Here is an 18,080-nt window from a genome sequence, read left to right as displayed (position 1 = left end):
AGGTGAGAAGGGCCGGGAAACCAGCTTGTTTGTCAAGGCACAAGTTTCAATTAGATAGAAAAATATATTTTTAGTGTCTATTGTGCAGCCCGTGACTATAGTGAGATTATACTGCACTTTTAAAAATTGCTAAGAATCCAAAGAAGAAAGTAATAAAGTAGCGAAGTAGATATGTCATTAGCTCAATTTAATCTTTCCTTAAATATACAGAGGTCAAACACCAAAACATATCCATAAATATAAGAAATATTAGTTTTTAATTAAGGGGCAAGGGAAACATCTCAGCTATCAGAATTTTACAAACAAACCATGCAAATAGATGTGAACTTTTGTAAAACTTTAGTGGTAATTTAGGGCAATAGATAAAATTTTAACCAATATTTATGAGGTTTTGATGCAACTAGGCCAAGGTAGACTTACGTATGTGACTGGTGTCTGCTTGTTGCAGGCAACGTTCATTTTATTCCTAACGTTAAGGAAATCGCACCTATTGCCTATGAAATCAAAGCCAGTCCATTGCCATTTTGAATACATAGGAATAATATGAATCTGGAGATTAACTTTTTATTGTAAGTTTAATAAACTGTGGGAACATTTAACAATTGTCCATGCAATTTTTTCATAACCAAATCTTTCTTTCCTATATGCTATTTAATTCCACTGAGATAAGAGACATACTGTAAAGAGTGATATCATACCCAAAGGACTGGACTGGAGCCCTGGCAGGACAGAGGACATATTTTAAATTCTAAAGGGGAATATTTCCTTCAACTACCAAATTTTTGCCTCTCCTTATAACCCAAAACAAAATTGGCATATTTAGCAGGCATGCAGAAGTTAGAGCTTATCTTAAGAAAAAGGTATTAAAAATTCACCCTATATGATGGAGAAAAAGAAAACCTGATATAATTGGGTCAACCTGGGTCCCTTTTCTCACAGGAGAGTCCATTAGCTGCCTCACAGCTTTAGACTCTGTTTTGTGCTTCACTGTAAACTGCAAGACTGGTACAGTGGAGAGAAACGATCTCTGTCCCTGCATTGTACCAGCACCATGAATCACAAGAAGGCATTTCTGGAATCTGGACAGCAAGTCAATGTCTTCCCTTTTTTTAATTCGAGTGTTTTAAGTTTGGTTATTATTTCAGCATTTTTGTCAAAGTTCTGAAGGATCTGGAGCTTTTCGCATCAGTAGAAAGAAACGACTGTATAATCAACTCGATGTGCGCTATTAATTAGAAAATTATTCTTGCTGACAACCATACATTTAGCATTTATTGCAGGGTTTTTCTGAATACCCATTTTGTTTGAATTTGCCTAGTCCCAGAGTTCTGGGAAATGATGTATTAGAAGTTCTTATGACACAGGCAGGAGAAAAATCTCATTAATTGTGAAGCAAAGTTTTATTGTCTGATGGGGAGTTCTGGGTACTGGACCAAATATCTGGATCGGATACTGCTTCTTCTAGCTGCTTGTCAGCCAAGGGGAACACCAGCAACTGGGAGTGAAGTCGTGACTGTCTCACGATGTAAGGGACGGAAGCACTCAGAAATGAAAAGTCTCCAGGGCTAGCTAATTATCATCATTTTTTATAAATCAAATTGTATTGCTGTAAACCTTGTTTCTTTTTTAAAACAAAACTTTTATTTTATGACAAAAATTGGTATAAAGTGTATTTGTGAACATTGCTTTGCTAAAAATACATATTTTTGTTCTTTGACTCACTTTACATTTTTCCTCACTATTTGCTTGTCCTTCTGGCCTTACTTTGATTCATTTTTATTTTTATTTATATTTTAAAACATTTTAAGAAATTTCCAATTTAGACCTAATCATTTTCCCAAGGAAAAATCATTAATGGAGCATATTTTACATAACATATTAATAGCTTTTTGTATATGAAATTACATGTTCCAATGTGGTCTTAAATTTTTTAATAGCAATTTTGAAGGAGGAAGAGAAAGACAGTTTTGAATTATCAGCCATATGTCAGCAACATAAGACTACAGTGTGCCATTATATGTGGCTCCCTCTTTAAAACTTAAGAAGCTAGGGTTAATTGTGGATGTCACTGTGAGACAAATGGCTGTGCTGAGCTTCCTTGGCCTCAGAGCAAGGCTTCTGTTGTCTTTGAGCTTTCTACTCTGAGACAGTTAACCCTTGCAGACCCTGGCTGCAGACTTTCTTAAGGCATCACAGCACTGCTGGAGAATTCCACACTTTAATGAGCAGGGCCCGAACACCTGGAGTCCGACCTCTGCTGACCCTTGATTCCTTACACAGATAGCCAAAAAGAAACAGTCACAGTGTGAGATGTTTCTCAACTAAATAACGAGACGTATGCCTAACCATTAACAAATGAACTCTACACGAGTCCCGCTCAATAAGACTTAAGATTATTCTTTTAACTACTATGAAAAGACCTTTCTCTTTCTCTAAATGATGTGATCTCCTATCTGGATACATGGAAAGATATGAACAGAATAACTTAAATATCTAATAAAGAGATATACCCCAGATATACTGCCCAACAACTCAGGCAAAACAAATGCTAACAAATGTGAACGTGATATGTAATAACGATTAATGAAAGCAGAGGCCATAAATTTGAAAGAGAACAAGAGGGGATACATGGTAGAATTTGGAGGGAGGAGAGGGATGGGTGAAATGATATAGCTATATTATAATCCCCAAAACGCACAGCCAAGCTACAAGGAAAAGGTATTTTCTGGACACAACAGGTCAGATGTACATATAAAATCACAATGTTTTCAGGAGATTATTTTTTTTTTGAGATAGGGCCTCTCTATGTAGTCCTGGCTAACCTTGATCTCACTATGGAGACCATGCTGACCTTGAACTCATGGAGATCTGCCTACTTCTGCTTCCTGAGTGCTGAGATTAAAACTGCGAGCTTCCATGCACATCAATCCTTTTTCTCCCAAAAAGTCTAAGTTAACTTATTTGTCAAATATTTTTAAATCATATAGACTATAAGTATTTGGATTAATTTAACTTTTAATTTATGTGTATGCTCACTTACCTATAAGCCTATTTGGTACCATGCAAACAATATATGAACACAAGCATACATGAAGAGATAAAATGAATATGTTCATCCATATAAACACATGCAAAATACATTCTAAGGATTACAACTATTTTATAATTTTGATATATTTATCATTTATATGTTTAGACTTATAATTAATATATTTTATTAATAAAATTTTTCATTAATGTAAATTTCTCAGTAGCACCAATCTATTTTTAATTGCCCCAGCTTTAATCTCAAATCTAGCCTTTTCAAGGGTTAACTACTAGCTGAAATCAGGTAGAAAATTTATCTGCTGTATAATGTTTATTTTGCTCCTCCAATAAGAGATAGCACTTTCCAGCACTAGGAAAGTTAGTTGGTAGGCTTCCAAGTCAGTATCAACTTGATTTCAGTCCTCTGACTAGAAAGACAGAGCATGCCTGTCATCCATAGGTAGGGTAACCATAGAATCCCCATTATCCAGAGGCAGGGTATCCCTATCACAACCATGCCCATCGTCCAGAGGCAGGTTATCCCTCCCATAGGAATGATAACTATCCATGACCTGCTCAAGGATGGGGAATAAAATGACCCAGGACTTACTGCTAGCCGTTACGTGAGGCAGGCACTTTTAAGTGCTGACTCTTTATATTAATAAGCCATTAATCCTACTTACCTTCTTAGCACTTTAATTTCCATGATCTTAAAGTGAGCATGCTTAGGAATAGGCCAGTCTCCATGTAAATGTTTTCTTTGTCCAAGGGGAGTATTGCTTTGGGAATAACTTCTGTGTTCTTGCATGTTACAGCAGATAATGAATCACTCTCTACTAGTTTTTTAATGTCTTATGTATGCTTATATTTAATTTTCATTTATCATCACAAGAACACATTGTGTTCAGTTACAGCATATCCTGAAGTTTTATATATCTCATGTGTTAAGATTTTTTTTGATAGAAATACATGATGCCTGGATCTGACTCTGCCTTCCCTGAACTTGTAATTGTGAGATGTGAGATACCACGAATAATCTCTGGAAATCTTTTCACATCACTGTTAAGAAGTCAAGACCTATATGCATCTTTTATTAGTAGAGGTACCCTTTCTTATTTTTTAAATAAAGGAGTAAACACTTTTATTTCTCAAGGCTTAATGGAAAACCTGAAGGAAACACAGAAATGTTTCCAGGCTTTCCAAGATGAGTCTTTCCCACTGCCAGCCAAGGATGTCTGGGAGATTAGTCAATCAAAAGATTCAGACGTGTGGTGCTGGCTATCAATGCACAGCACAGCGGCCAAGCATTCTCTGATCTCATCCTGTAGCATGAAGCACAGCAGAGGAAACTAGCAGAGTGCACAGACAGCTATTTATCCTGAAGTTTCATTGTCTCAATTAAAAACACAGAGTGGTAATGAGATTCAGTCCTACCAGAAGCTTTAGATGTATGTGGCTTTGTTTTTGGTTCTTTTCCACTGAAAGAACGCAGTTTTAAAAGAACCAACTGCATGTTTCATCTTTCTCTGCTGGATTAAATTATTTGCATACTTTCGGAAAGATGTGAAGCAAATATATTCCAACATTGCTGACTGATTCTTCAGTCCAAACAAAATAAAAAACTGAGTGAAAAATACTTGATAAATTATCATTATTTTCTATCTAAAATTTCTATGATATTTACTCTTGTTGTTGGAAACATTTTGAAACAAGGTAGAAACTTCAAAAGTTATCTTTCATCTCTCAATTTCATTTTCCTAGAAAATTTACTCTTAAAATAGTTGTACAAACTTATATGATTTTATATATATATATATGATTAAAACTTACGACATACAGTATTTCATGACATATCCTTGTATTATTAAAAATAATAAAGGATATTCCTACAATTTGTCAGGGTCCAGTGGGGAATGACAAAGTAGAAAATATATTCAGAAAACAATGTTTGCTGTAAAGAAAAAATAATAAAAATAACAAGATATTTTAACAAACTTTTGCATAAAAATGCATGGCCATAAGGAGGAATGTGTCATGAAGGTATAGAAATGTAAGACAGTTATCAACACAGGCACACCACAGCTGTGAGGCATAACACTTGGGACTCTTTAGGATATTAACACAAGTAGGATCTGGGAAACCACCATAGCCTAAAAGTTCTTTTTATTATATTTAGCTTATTTATTGTGTGAGTATTTGCCCAGTTTTTTATATGATATTGCATGTGTGATCAGAGAACAACTTGTGGAAATTGTTTCTCTTATGGGATCCAGCTGAGCTTGGCAAATTTGGTGGCAAGTATCTTTATACTCTAAGCCATAGATTCAGTCTATAGAGTGTTTTTTTTTTCTGATTTACAGTAAATAAATGGAAGTATAGAGAACTGAACTGACTGCTAAAACCCAGATAAAAAGATGCTCGCATATTCACAAAGCCAGCATTTCAGCAGTTGCTCAATTTCTCTCTCTCCTGTTGTGGAATATTAGCATAAGATGTATTACATTTGCTTATGCTGTGGAATATTTGTGTAATGGTGCAAAGATGTGTTACCTTCTTTTTATATTGCATTTCTTTAACTCTGTAAAGCTGTGTTACTTTGCTTGCCTAAAACACCTGATTGGTGTAATAAAGAGCTGAACGGCTAATAGCTAGGGAGGAGAGGGATAGGCAAGACTGGCAGGCAGAGAAAATAAATAGGAGGAGAAAGCTAGGCCCAAGAAAAGAGAGAAGAGGGAGGATCGAGAAAAGGAGGAGAGGAGAACACCAGGGGCCCAGCCATCCAGACACACAACCAGCCATGGAGTAAGAAGGAAAAAGGGTAGATAGAAGAGGGAAAGATAAAAGCCCAGAGGAAAAGTGTAGATGCGATAATTTAAGAAAAGCTTGCTAGGAACAAGCCAAACGAAGGCCAGACATTCATAAGTAAGAATAAGACTCTGTATATTTATTTGGGAGCTGGGTGGCTGCCCTCAAAGTGTGAAAAAACGAGCTACATTGTACTGCAGATGACAATGTGCGGGGAGTTCTCTTTTTGATAGTACAAGTACACTTTGTTACTTTCAGTGTTATTTCTGGGGAGTTAAAAGACAAAAACTATTAGGACAAAGTTCAATTTAACAGCATAAAACATGACTTGGGAATTAAAATGTGGAGAGAGAAATGCGCTTTCACTTTCTTTGCTCAACGTACTTGAATGGGTATTTTCTAAAGTAAGAGCAAGAGATGGTACCACTAGATTTGAAAAGTGTAAAATATACCCGTTCCCAAGGTTGCTGCCTTTGCCCCTATGGTCAAAAGATGTCTCAGGGCATTTCCCCTTTCTATTCTTGTTAAAATTCATTTATTGAAACCTTAGGGTCTGCAAAACCAATATCTTTTGTCTTGACTCTGTCTTGATAAAAATCTATAGGAATCCTAAAATTTCTCATTCAGTTAACAGAAAAAATAACTAGAACCAGATAGTTATATATGAATATGAGTTCTGCATGTGCATTCAGTTTGTGTACATAGAGAAGAGAACAACATAGCATTAGAAGGGAATGTCAGCTTGCACTAAGTGATGTGCAAAAGGTACCAGGTATAGAACCTTGGGATGCTAAGTCTCAAGGGTCCTGGATGCACAATGCTAATTATCATAATGTTCTAAACAGTAATTCTAAGATGCCAGGAGGATTCCTCTGTCTCAGTCACATGTGTGTTATGGGACACTGCCAAGTGTCTTAAAGTCACATATAGGAAAATGTCAATACATTTTTTCTTATTCAAATTAGAGAGAAAAGGTAGGGTTTATTTATGAAAATATTATGTGAGAAAGATTGGAAATAAGCATCTCTATTTCCAAAGTGAATAAATTCAATTTTAGCCTCAGGGATTTAGCTAGTCACAGATAAGATCTCAAGTCAGAAAAATGAAACATTACAAATGACTCTGAGACAATCTCCATGATTGTTTTAGAGATACTTGAATAAAACTATGATGACGCTCAAAAGATTAAATCTCATATTTCATTTATTTACAAAAAACACTCTAAATATGAGATGTTAGTTGCCTTCCATATTTTTTACACAAGGCCAAATGAATTATTAGAGGATTTCTGAAACTGTAGTATTCTACTGGATATATCATTCTAGATCCTACTTATGAACTAGAATTCGAGAATGCTAACACTTCTTTTAAGTCATGTTGTGGTTTGAGAACTAGACCTTTAATATCTAACTTTCCATGTGTTGTTTTATTAAATCAAAAAATAAACTTCCAAGAGCCTGGACAATGGCTCAGCAGGTGAAGTGCTTCTTGCACAAGCTTGAAGATCTGTGTTTGGATCTCCACCATCCACATAAGGGGTCAGGTGGATGAGCTCCACCATCCACTTAAGGGACCAGGTGAATGTGCTCCACAATCTGCTTAAGGGATTGAGTGGATGTGCCATCCGTAATCCTAGATTTGGGCAACAGAGGCAAGAGAATCCTAGGATTCACTGGATAACTGACAGTCTAGTTAATCAGTGTTCCTGGTTCTGTCTCTCCCAAAATAAGGTGAAGAGTAATAGAAAAAGAGATGTGGTCTCAACCTCTACTGTCACAATGCACATACAAGGTGCACACACTCACACTCAAACAAACATACACACGTGTAGCACAGAGATAATTTTTTTAGCTTAGTTATGTACTTATGATGTGAATTATGTTGGAGTTAAGTACTTTTAATAGTTTTCATACATGAAATTTTAGTTAATATTTTCAGTGGCCAAAAATCTATGATTCTGTCTTCCAGTTAGTCAAAGAAAGTAGACAAGGTTCAGTTTACTTTTCCAGGTAGTATATTATTCTCACAATAGGATTGAAGTAGTCCTATGGCATATTGACAAAAGGCCCTACAGCAAGAAAACCATATCCCTTAAGACTTTATAAAAATGTCACCTCAGTTTTAAATTGAATATTATATATCATAGTAGAGTTCAAAATAGTCTGTATTCCTCAAAAAAGAACTTTGATGGGATTTTTAACCAATAGACATTGAGGGTAAAACAGAAAAAGAAATGCAGTCAACTTTGGCAATTCTGTTACATGTTTGATATTTATATTTTGCACCTGGCTGAGTATCCTTTTCCTTGAAGTGCTGGAGTCCAATATGTGTGTAACATACAAAATTTTAAATCAGACTATTTACTATAATTAGAGACATACTAATTACATTATAAAATATATCACTTTCTTTGAAACTGTAAAATATACATAAAAAGGTTTATTAATGTGTTGTGTTGATCATACATTTTTATTCCATTAAAGTCCAGTTTTTCATATGTGATTCAACTATTGGGACAGTAATATAGAGTGCTCTTCAGCTCTTTTTTGTGTCTTCTTTTTATTATGTCTTTTATTTTTTGAGATTAATATAATACATACATTCCTTCTTCCCTTTTCTACTTCCAAACTCTCCCATACATACCTCTTTTCTCTCCTGCAAATTCATGGTCTTTTTCATTAATTGTTGTATGTGTGTATGCATGTGTGGGTGTGGGTGTGCGCGCGCACGTGCATGTGTGTTCAGTCTGTAGAATGTTATTTTTATGTTTTTAGGGCTGATCATTTGGTATGGGATGATCAATTGATGTGCTCTTCCAGGGGCAAGACTATTTCTCCTCTTTCAGGCGCTGAGCTCTCTTGGGCTTTCCGCCCGTCGCTTAGCATATCTATTTTCATTGTGCTTGTTTAGGTCATTTTTAGGCAGTCATGATGGTGAAGATTCTGACATTGCTGTGCCCCTCTATCTTTTTAAATTTCATACGTCCATGAAGCATAGACCAATTTTGAGTCAACACTATAATGTTTGTGATGTGTTGTTTCTGGGGGGAGGGTGTTACTTTGTTTCCCAAGACTAATGGCTTCTACCTGCAGCTGATTACAGCCAGTGTTCTAAAAATTTATCTTTAGGTAATATATATGTAAAAACTGAGAGGGGATGGTTTTACAATTTACCTAAAAGTTTCTTGTCCATTTAAAGTATCGAACATACTAGGTCCCATAAACTTAGAAAGTCAATGTATTGGCTTTCCTTCAAAGGATTAAATATATAATGTCTTACGCACAACTCGAAAGATTATAGGAGAGACAGAAATGGAAAGAATGGCTTAGTCTCTCTTTTGAAATTTTTTCTGTCTTTGAACTCATTGTAGACAAGACTGGCATTGAATTTTCTGTCTCCTGACATTAGCTTTTTAAGTGCTGAGATTACAGGTACCAACATGCCTGCTAGCTAATTTTATTTAAGTATATTTAAGGTGTGTTTATTTCTATATATGTTTTTAGAAGTCAGTCACATTTATATACACAAATATATACACATTTATTATGTGTCAGAAAAATTAATTCAGCTGCTATTTTTAAAACAAGAAGAAATGAAGAAATGTCTGTACTTCAAAATTTAGATAAAATGAGGATTACTGTACAGAGTTAGAAGCATGGATAAACTGTGAAGAAATCTAGGGTTGAGATGAGATATGACTACGAAATACGTACAATTGGGATATTATTTTACATTTTTCAGTCAGAGATAGATAAATGAATCATAACTTTTAAGTGCCCTTTTTTTTCTAAAATATTCTAGAAAAGTCATGTTCCAGACTTGGTTGGTATTGTACCAACTACTAAGTGTAGACAATGAAACTGAAGGAACATTTATATCTTATTTTTACCAGTAATGGTAAAGGGGAAAAAAAGACAAATTTCCTCTTGGTTTTGTTCTCAGTAAGACTTTATATTAAAAAATAAAAGAACAAGTATGAAATTTTCCTAGAAAAATATTACATATATATGAAGTAATTAAAATATGTAATAATAATACACTCGGATTTCTTGAAAGTTGTTCTCTAAACTCCTATACAGAGCCTGTGACACAGTGGTATTCCCCAATACTGATGATAATTATAATGATGATGATAGTAATAATAATGACAGATTTCAAAGGAAATCAAGATATATGTAAAATGAGCATACTGTTGAAACATTTCCTGTCTTAGTTTTTTCTCAGATGTTATAGGGATAGTTTGTTTTTACATATAATTTTTAAGATGAAATTTTTTTCAAAAACAGAAAAATAAATTATATATATTTCATATCTGTAGTTAGTCAGAAATAGATCGGTCTTACTTTCTAATTTTAAATATAAAAGATTGTGTATATTAATGTGATGTGTCTTGTTTGGCATCATTTGTCAGTAAAGGATGTGGTGTCAAAATGGAGTCATTTGTTACAGGATATTTTAAAACTTGGACTGATTTTTTTTTATGAGACAGTAGTAGATAAGACGTTTTAAGATAGCAAGATTTTAAAGGGATTCTCATAAGATAGGTAATATTCCAATAAACAGATTCACCTGTCCTAAAAGAAATAAATAACAATGTTCGACATGTTCATCAAATGATGCCAAAAACCTATTTCTGAGTAATTTTAATATTTAATGTGGATGATCAAGAAACAAATTTTTCAAGTCATTCAGTGACGTGTATAATACCACTAACGAAATACTCATTCCTTAAACAAATGTATAAGGTTGTTGATAAAAGGAAGGAACAAACAAAGGAGAAAGAAGGGAAAGAGAAGAGAAGGAGGGACAGAGGGAGGGGAGGAGAAAGAAGGGGGAGGGGAAGAGGGAGAAGAAGGGAGTAGAAGAGTGAGGGACGGGAGACAGGGTGGAGGAGAAAATTCCATTATTCTAACTTTTAGCGAGCTGTGCCACTCGGGGAATAAAGGCAAGTTTGAGCAGATTTCAGAGTACAGCAGAGAAGCTCTGGTTGAGCACCATAAAAAGCAGCTACACGTGCAGAAATAAAAATCAGCTAGATTCAATCTAAAGAAAACTGATGGTGTCGCACGCCTTTAATCCCAGCACTCGGGAGGCAGAGGCAGGCGGATCTCTGTGAGTTCGAGACCAGCCTGGTCTACGAAGCTAGTTCCAGGACAGGCTCCAAAGCCACAGAGAAACCCTGTCTCGAAAAACCAAAAAAAAAAAAAAAAAAAAAAGAAAACTTTGACAGTTTCGGGAAAGTAACTAAGAACGAGCCACAAAGGTGAGCGACAAAACAGCTTGTCCTTAAGGATGTAACGTGTACTGCAGACAGACTTGCGCAGACGTTCAGGGCCAAGGTCCGCAGGAGGCCAGCAACAACGAAAAGATTGTGTAAAAAGAACACATAAGGCATTTGGAAAGGTTGAAACGGTTCTCCCTTCCCTCTCAGAAGGGACCCAGTCTGCACCAGTTAGGTGCAGTTAGGTGGGACAGTACCTTTCGCTTCGCCTTCAGCTGCTCATGGTACTTGTCACAGGTGTCTCCTGGGATCTCTCCTCCCCAGAGAGTAATTCCAACTATGGTGTAGGTGACACCCATAATGAGCAATGGGAAACAGTACACCAGGATGATGACGATGATGTGGTACCTGCAGAGAGATACACACACATGATGCTGAAGACTCCTGGAATGAGACATATGGGACGTTGAATTTGTTGAACTTTAAATCACAATACAAAAGCAAAAAGTTACTTTCATCTTATCGCTGTTTTCATTTCACAAACGTATGAAAATATCATATGAGCATTGTAGCCTAGGGTCATGTATCAAATGTTTTAATTGCTCATTTCCAACCTGTAGCTTATTAATGAAAATTTATAAATGAAGTCTTCTCTTAATTTATACACATTCCCTTCACTTAGAACCAAGGGTGATACCCCCACTCTGTTGTCCTTTGTTTAGTAATTGCTGAACTAAACTATTTAGGTGAATCCTCAAAGGAAAGGGTGAAGGAAAGAATACGTCAGCCATGATATGTATTTTATTCCACAAGAGACTATTCTATTTATTTGGGTGACATCAGACATTCATAAAATACTTTTTATTCTGCATGAAAAGCGGCACTCTGAGCCACATTGTGCACTTCTTTTGATTTCCAAAAGAAAAACCCTGTGAAAACATTGCACGCATGTCTCCACAGTCATGGTACGTTTGATTGCCTTATTAACTCAGATAACAAACTCGTTGTGCGTGATAAACACACAGCTTTACAAATTGCCAAATTTAATTTTATGATTCCGTACTTTTCCATCAAAGCAACAAGGATGTCATTAGGGAGAAAGAGAAGCATAATATATAATATTCCGGCTCATACACAAATTTGCACATTTTATGTGGTTTCTACTGTCTTTTGAAGACTTTAAATTAATTAATGAGTTTATAACTGTGGTTTGTTTTCTAAAATAAATCTTTTTTTAAAAAATTTATTTATTTTACATCCCAGCCACAATTTCCCTTCCCTCCATTTCTCCCAGCCCCTCCCCCATCCTTCCTCTGTTCCCACCCTCCAATCCTCTTTTCTGTTTCTGTTCAGGAAAGGGCAGATCTCCCCATGAGTATCAACAAAACATGGCATGTCAAGTTGTGGCAAGACTAAACACCTCCCTATATCGTAAGGCTGGGAAAAGCAACCCAGTATGAGAAGAAGGGTCCCAAAAGCCTGGAAAAGCATTGGAAACACCCCCTGTCCCTGCTGTCAGGAGTACCACAAGAACCAAGCTATACAACTGTAACACAAACACAGCATGCTTTTGTTACATGGGAAGTCCCATGCAGGCTACCTAGTTGTCAGCTCTGCTTCTGTGAGCCCCTATGAGCCTAAGTGAGTTGATTCTGTGAGTGAAGGACACCATACAAAAAATCTTCAACCTCCTTGCCTATCTTCATCCTGGTAGCTAAGTACTGGTTTAAAATCAATGGGGAAGTGATTCAGAATAATAATATGCTCTAGGTAGGATTATTCATAATAATAGGTAGTTATGGCACAGATTAATAACCATACCTGCTTTCTCTTTAGTAGAACCTACCACTTGGCCAAGAGAGAAAACTGGAAATGGAGCTTTCTAAAAGAAGTCATGCCTGATCTTGCACTAGTTCTAGTCCTCCAGCTCAGGCATTCCTTGCCCATCTCTGTCTGATCTGATACCTTTTTACCAGTAGATGAAGATGAGTTGGGATCTATTTTAACTTAGCAGACTACTAGCTTCCACCGTCCTGAAAGCTAAGGATGTTGTCAGATAGCATCTTAGGCCTATAGAAAAGCTCCCCCCACCTTATTGTATCCTTCTCTCTGATATACCCACCAATGTATTTTAAAGTTGTCTTGATTTGTACCCTTTTCTGTTCCGTAAAACTTAATGGAGCTTCTTCCACATTGGAATATAGAATTTAGAGTATCCTAAATCTGTGTTCATGGGTCATGGTCACTTAAAATGGCTCCAGAATAAACTATTTCTTATTCCCTTAAAAAATACGTCTGGACTTCTGGGAGAGAAGAGTTGGATAAAATAACTCCAGAAGAGGTGACTGCAGGCCAGGCATGGCTGCATAGTTCTTTGACCCCTTGGGAGGTAGAGGCGGGCATATCCCTTGGAGTTCAAGGCCAACCAGGGCTACATAGAGAGACCTTGTCTCAAAAAATTGATAGTTCCTGGCAACATTTATTATTTTTAAATGTCATCAATGATAGGAAAACAAACAAGTTCATTGAAATTTACAGGAACAGAAAAAAAATCAAATTAAACAATTACATTGGCTTTCTCTTTTACTTTTTTCAAGTTAGGTCTAAAATATGAAATCTATCAAATGGCATACCTATTTCTTTTTTAATTTAATGGCCAGGACTTTTCATGCTGAAATGAACAAATACAAACATATGAAAGTAAAACAAAATTAAAACACCTGCCAGGACTTCTTTCTACTGCAGCCAGGCTTTCTAAAAGAGTAATCAACACACTGGGTATTCGTTCCCACTTCTAGCTCCTCAGTCAATAACACCCTGCTGTCCCTGGCACATTGCTTCCAGCTTTTACCACCCTGTTTAGGAAATGCTAGTGCTTCTCCAACAGAAGTCATCACTTCTCCAATTAAAAACCTTTGTAGTTTTACAAGTCAGCATATCAGATAGCAGTGTAGTTTTACATTTCTTTCCCCAAGTAGTATAGGAAGTGAATGACTGGGTCATAACTGCAAAACTCCCCCCATCTTCATTTTCTAAGTGTTTGATAGACTGAGTCGAAAATTGTCAAGGAGAATAGACTTACGTGAAATGTTGCTTGGGACCCTCTGGCCACTGCACATAGCAAAGAGTTCGTCCTGGCATGACTTTTATTTTGGAATAAAGACATTGAGGGAAGGCAAGTAGAAATGCCAAAATCCAAATACTCCCGATGACAATCTTGGTGGCCGTGGCAGACAGTCTGGGCTTCAGAGGGTCGATAATGGCCATATACCTAGGTGAAACAAAGAAGAGTGTTCTGTCATTTCCTTCACTATGGGAATCGAAAACGGAACTTCAAAGGTGCTTTAATGGATGGGCTTTAGAACTTAAATTGATAAGGATTTTGCTTTTAGAGGTAGCACAGAAGGAGAAGTGTGGCACTGTCTCAGGCATCAGCAGATCTGGGGTCAAATCCTATTCTGAGACTTGCTTAACCATTTGGAACTCAGCCTCATTATTTTTAAAATAGAAATAGGAACATCCATGCCTTAGGGGTGCAGTAAGGATCAATGGAAAGTATATAAGTGGAATATTGATTACTTGGTGCTGTGCCTACAACACTATCTGAAATGTCTGCTGGATAGAACTGAAAAGGTACCTACTGAATGCCTGAAAATACAGGCTTGTTATCGCAACTGCTCCTCTCTCTCTCTCTCTCTCTCTCTCTCTCTCTCTCTCTCTCTCTCTCTCTCTCTCTCTCTCTCTCTCTCTCTCTCTCTTTGGGTCTCACTGCCCTTAGCCATGAAAGTGCTTTGCCACTAAGCTGTATCCCTAGTCATCAACTATCGTTTCTTTTATACCTTTGCTGGCTTAATTTTTTAAATAGAAAATTAGGGTTAGATAACATGGATAATAGCTAGATGCATGACAAGGAGAGAGAACCCCATGCAAAGGCTGTGGCCCACACTCTCAAAGTAGCAAAAAAATTCAGGATTCAGCTGGGGTGACTATATCAAGCTGAATAGAGGTTTGGCTTTCATGTTATTCAATAAGTTGAGTTTCTATTGCATCATGGGAAAATTCATAATCCTCCACAGCCTAGACTGGGAATGTGAACTTGAAGCTCAAAGAGCATGCTTCCATGTGGTTACTGTAGTCCACTCTGGATTTTGGGAATTTTCTCAATATGTGAAGAAAAGTCATTTTATTTTTGCAGTGTAGATAGTGTAACTATGTATATCAGAAAAACAAGTTCAACTTTAAATTGGATAAAATATGGTTCATTGCCAAATTTTGGCTAGTGATTAGAGAAGAAAATATTTATAAATTCAACCTAATTCATGTTTCCACCAATAGAAAAAGCATATTTTTGTCTCATTTTTACTGTGCTCCATTTTGTGTTATGCAAGTATAATTTTATATATTTGTGTTTTTTAGAGATTATACACATACATACTAACCATTGCAACCTTGAGAATAAAGATAATGCAATTGTTTATTTTTTATGTAATTTTTAGGCTATTTCAGTTTTTAAGTAGATATTTTGGAAATTACAAACTGCTATTAATATTAACATTAGTTGCAACTTACCTAAAGCAATATTCTTAACTCAGTATGTGTGATAAATAGGAATCTTAGATACAAATATCCTATTTATCTACCTGTGGTTGGCTTTGCTGCAAGAATATACAGATATGAAGCATCAAAAATAGTTAAATTCATAGAAGCAGAGGACAGAATAGTGGAGTGGGAAGAAAACTGGTAATTAATTCTGCTGGGCATAAAGCTTCATCTATGCAAGAAATAGCGTCCTAAAGATCTGTATAGCAGAGTACCTATAGTACTAAGTGGAATTAGGAACTTGAAAGTGTGTTAAGAGTCCAGATCTCATGTTCAGTTTATAACACACACACACACACACACACACGCGTGTGTGCTAAACAAAACGAAAACTTCATTCATGAACTTAAAACCACCACAAGGAAGTTTTGGAGGTGTTGTATATTTTTAGTAACTTGATTATGGTTAAATAACTTTATCATAGCTAAATACATTTTCTCAAACCCATCAGACTGTATACGCTAGAATACACACACACACACATCTATAATGCTGTATCAATTATACATTATTGAAGCTTAAAAATAGAAAATAAAAAAGATGATTATAAAAATAATACAGTTAGTTAAAAAATGAGAGCCACATAAGATAACGTAATGCATAGTTGAGGTGAAAAGCTGTTTAAAGTTTACCCCTCTTGTTCTTGATCACCGATTACTAACTATAGACAGGCACTTCATCATGTGTACATTAAAGGCCTCAAATAACCTCTTCAGTAAGTTTTACCATGAGACAGATTTTATGGAAAATAAAATTGAAGTTTAAAGAAGTTAAAATCATTCATAATTGGACAAAAACGGAAAATCCTTGTCCATGAGGGGGTAGCATTATCATATCTCTGGTTGTCGTCAACATCCAAACAGATACAATCTGTGGTGTTGACAGTTGCATAAAGACCACAGAAGTGGAGGTAAACAGATACAAGCTGGGACCTTACAGAGCATCAAACGTAGCATTTTTATCTTCTAAATCCAAAAGTGCTAAACCCTTTAGTCAAGCATGCGATAGCAGGAACTGTAGGCAAACATGATTTTGCTCTTACTGCTGCTGCTTCTAAATTTCAAAGCTCTGATTACAATATATTCAGTTATGGCTTTATGGGTGTTTCTAGAGCCAAGCACACTTGTCAATAAAGTTTGCCATACTACTACTGAACTGTGTGTTGCTCAATTATGCCACAATCTGGCTTCTTTTGTGACTCTAGAAGTTTATAAACGCCATTTGGATAGTTATACAATTGGTTTTATATGCTTAAAGTACTTTCTAGGTCCTATAACACAGATAGGTTAAAGAAAAAAACTCCAAAGTTTTCTTTTTTTCTTTCTTTCTTTTTTTTGGTTTTTCGAGACAGGGTTTCTCTGTGGTTTTGGAGCCTGTCCTGAAACTAGCTCTTGTAGACCAGGCTGGTCTCAAACTCAGAGATCCGCCTGCCTCTGCCTCCCGAGTGCTGGGATTAAAGGCATGCGCCACCACCGCCTGGCCAACTCCAAAGTTTTCAATGACTCCTTTGTACATTTATCCTACCTTTAGACAAATTATTTCTTGATAGGTAGACTATTAGTTGGAATCAATTTATGTTCTCACAATGTAGTATGAAATCTTGAAACTTTAAAAGACTTTTAAAATCTTATTTCTGTTTATTATTATTTGTACATGCGTGTGTATGATTATATGTGTTGGAAGGCAGCTCCCTGCAGTCTGTGTTCTCTTTCTGTATTAACGTGGGTACTGGGGATAGAATTGAGGATCCAGTTCTATTGGTTTGGAGTGCACAGCACGCACTTTTACCTGCTGAGCCGTCATGTCAAATTTTGAAACTTAAGGCATTTTTCTCCTTTCTACTCTATTATTAAATTCTATAGATGGGTAGAGATCTTGATAAGGTTTCCTTTTGTGGTGTGTGAGGGAACAGAATTCCCGCAGCCTGTGGCCCTTATGACCCAACTGCTGCTGGTAGCTGCGGAGCTGCAGTAGCTGATTAGGACAACAGTTGTTGAAGGGGCAGCTAGTGAATTGGTTGAAAAGCAACAATATGAGGGGGCTGGAGAGATGGCTCAGAGGATAAGAGCACTGGCTGCTCTTTCAGAGGTCCTGAGTTCAATTCCCAGCAACCACATGGTGGCTCACAACCATCTGTAATAAGATTTGGTGCCCTCTTCTGGCCCACAGGGATACATGCAGGCAGAATATTGTATAAATAATAAATAAATAAAAAAAAAAAAGAAAAGCAACAATATGAAAATACAGAGACATGGGGAAATTTTTTTAAAAAGGCATCCAGAGTTGGGTTGGAGAATGATTGGTGAGACAAGGAGACAGTAAGTTACCCAGAGCCCATTTTGATTTGAATTAGAAGTGATGATTCAAGGTCTGGTCACTGGCCCCTGCGTTTAGGTAATAATTGATGAAAGTAACAGAATGACAAGAT

At 36.3% G+C, this 18,080-nt stretch overlaps 1 protein-coding gene across 1 annotated transcript in view; it reads right to left on the bottom strand.

Annotated features, from left to right (window-relative positions):
* Positions 1-18,080, bottom strand: part of Tacr3 (tachykinin receptor 3) — a 68,126-nt gene that overhangs the window by 31,650 nt on the left and 18,396 nt on the right. The window contains exons 2-3 of the mRNA XM_057793783.1: positions 14,136-14,324; positions 11,311-11,461 (exon numbers count right to left, since the gene is read on the bottom strand). Coding sequence (XP_057649766.1) covers positions 11,311-11,461; positions 14,136-14,324 — 340 coding nt within the window. The remainder of the gene's footprint in view (positions 1-11,310; positions 11,462-14,135; positions 14,325-18,080) is intronic.

Source organism: Chionomys nivalis, chromosome 18 (assembly GCF_950005125.1).
Source record: "Chionomys nivalis chromosome 18, mChiNiv1.1, whole genome shotgun sequence".
Classification (NCBI taxonomy): Eukaryota; Metazoa; Chordata; class Mammalia; order Rodentia; family Cricetidae; genus Chionomys; species Chionomys nivalis.
Note: the sequence above shows the minus strand (reverse complement) of the source record. Positions and strands in the feature narration are given on the sequence as shown.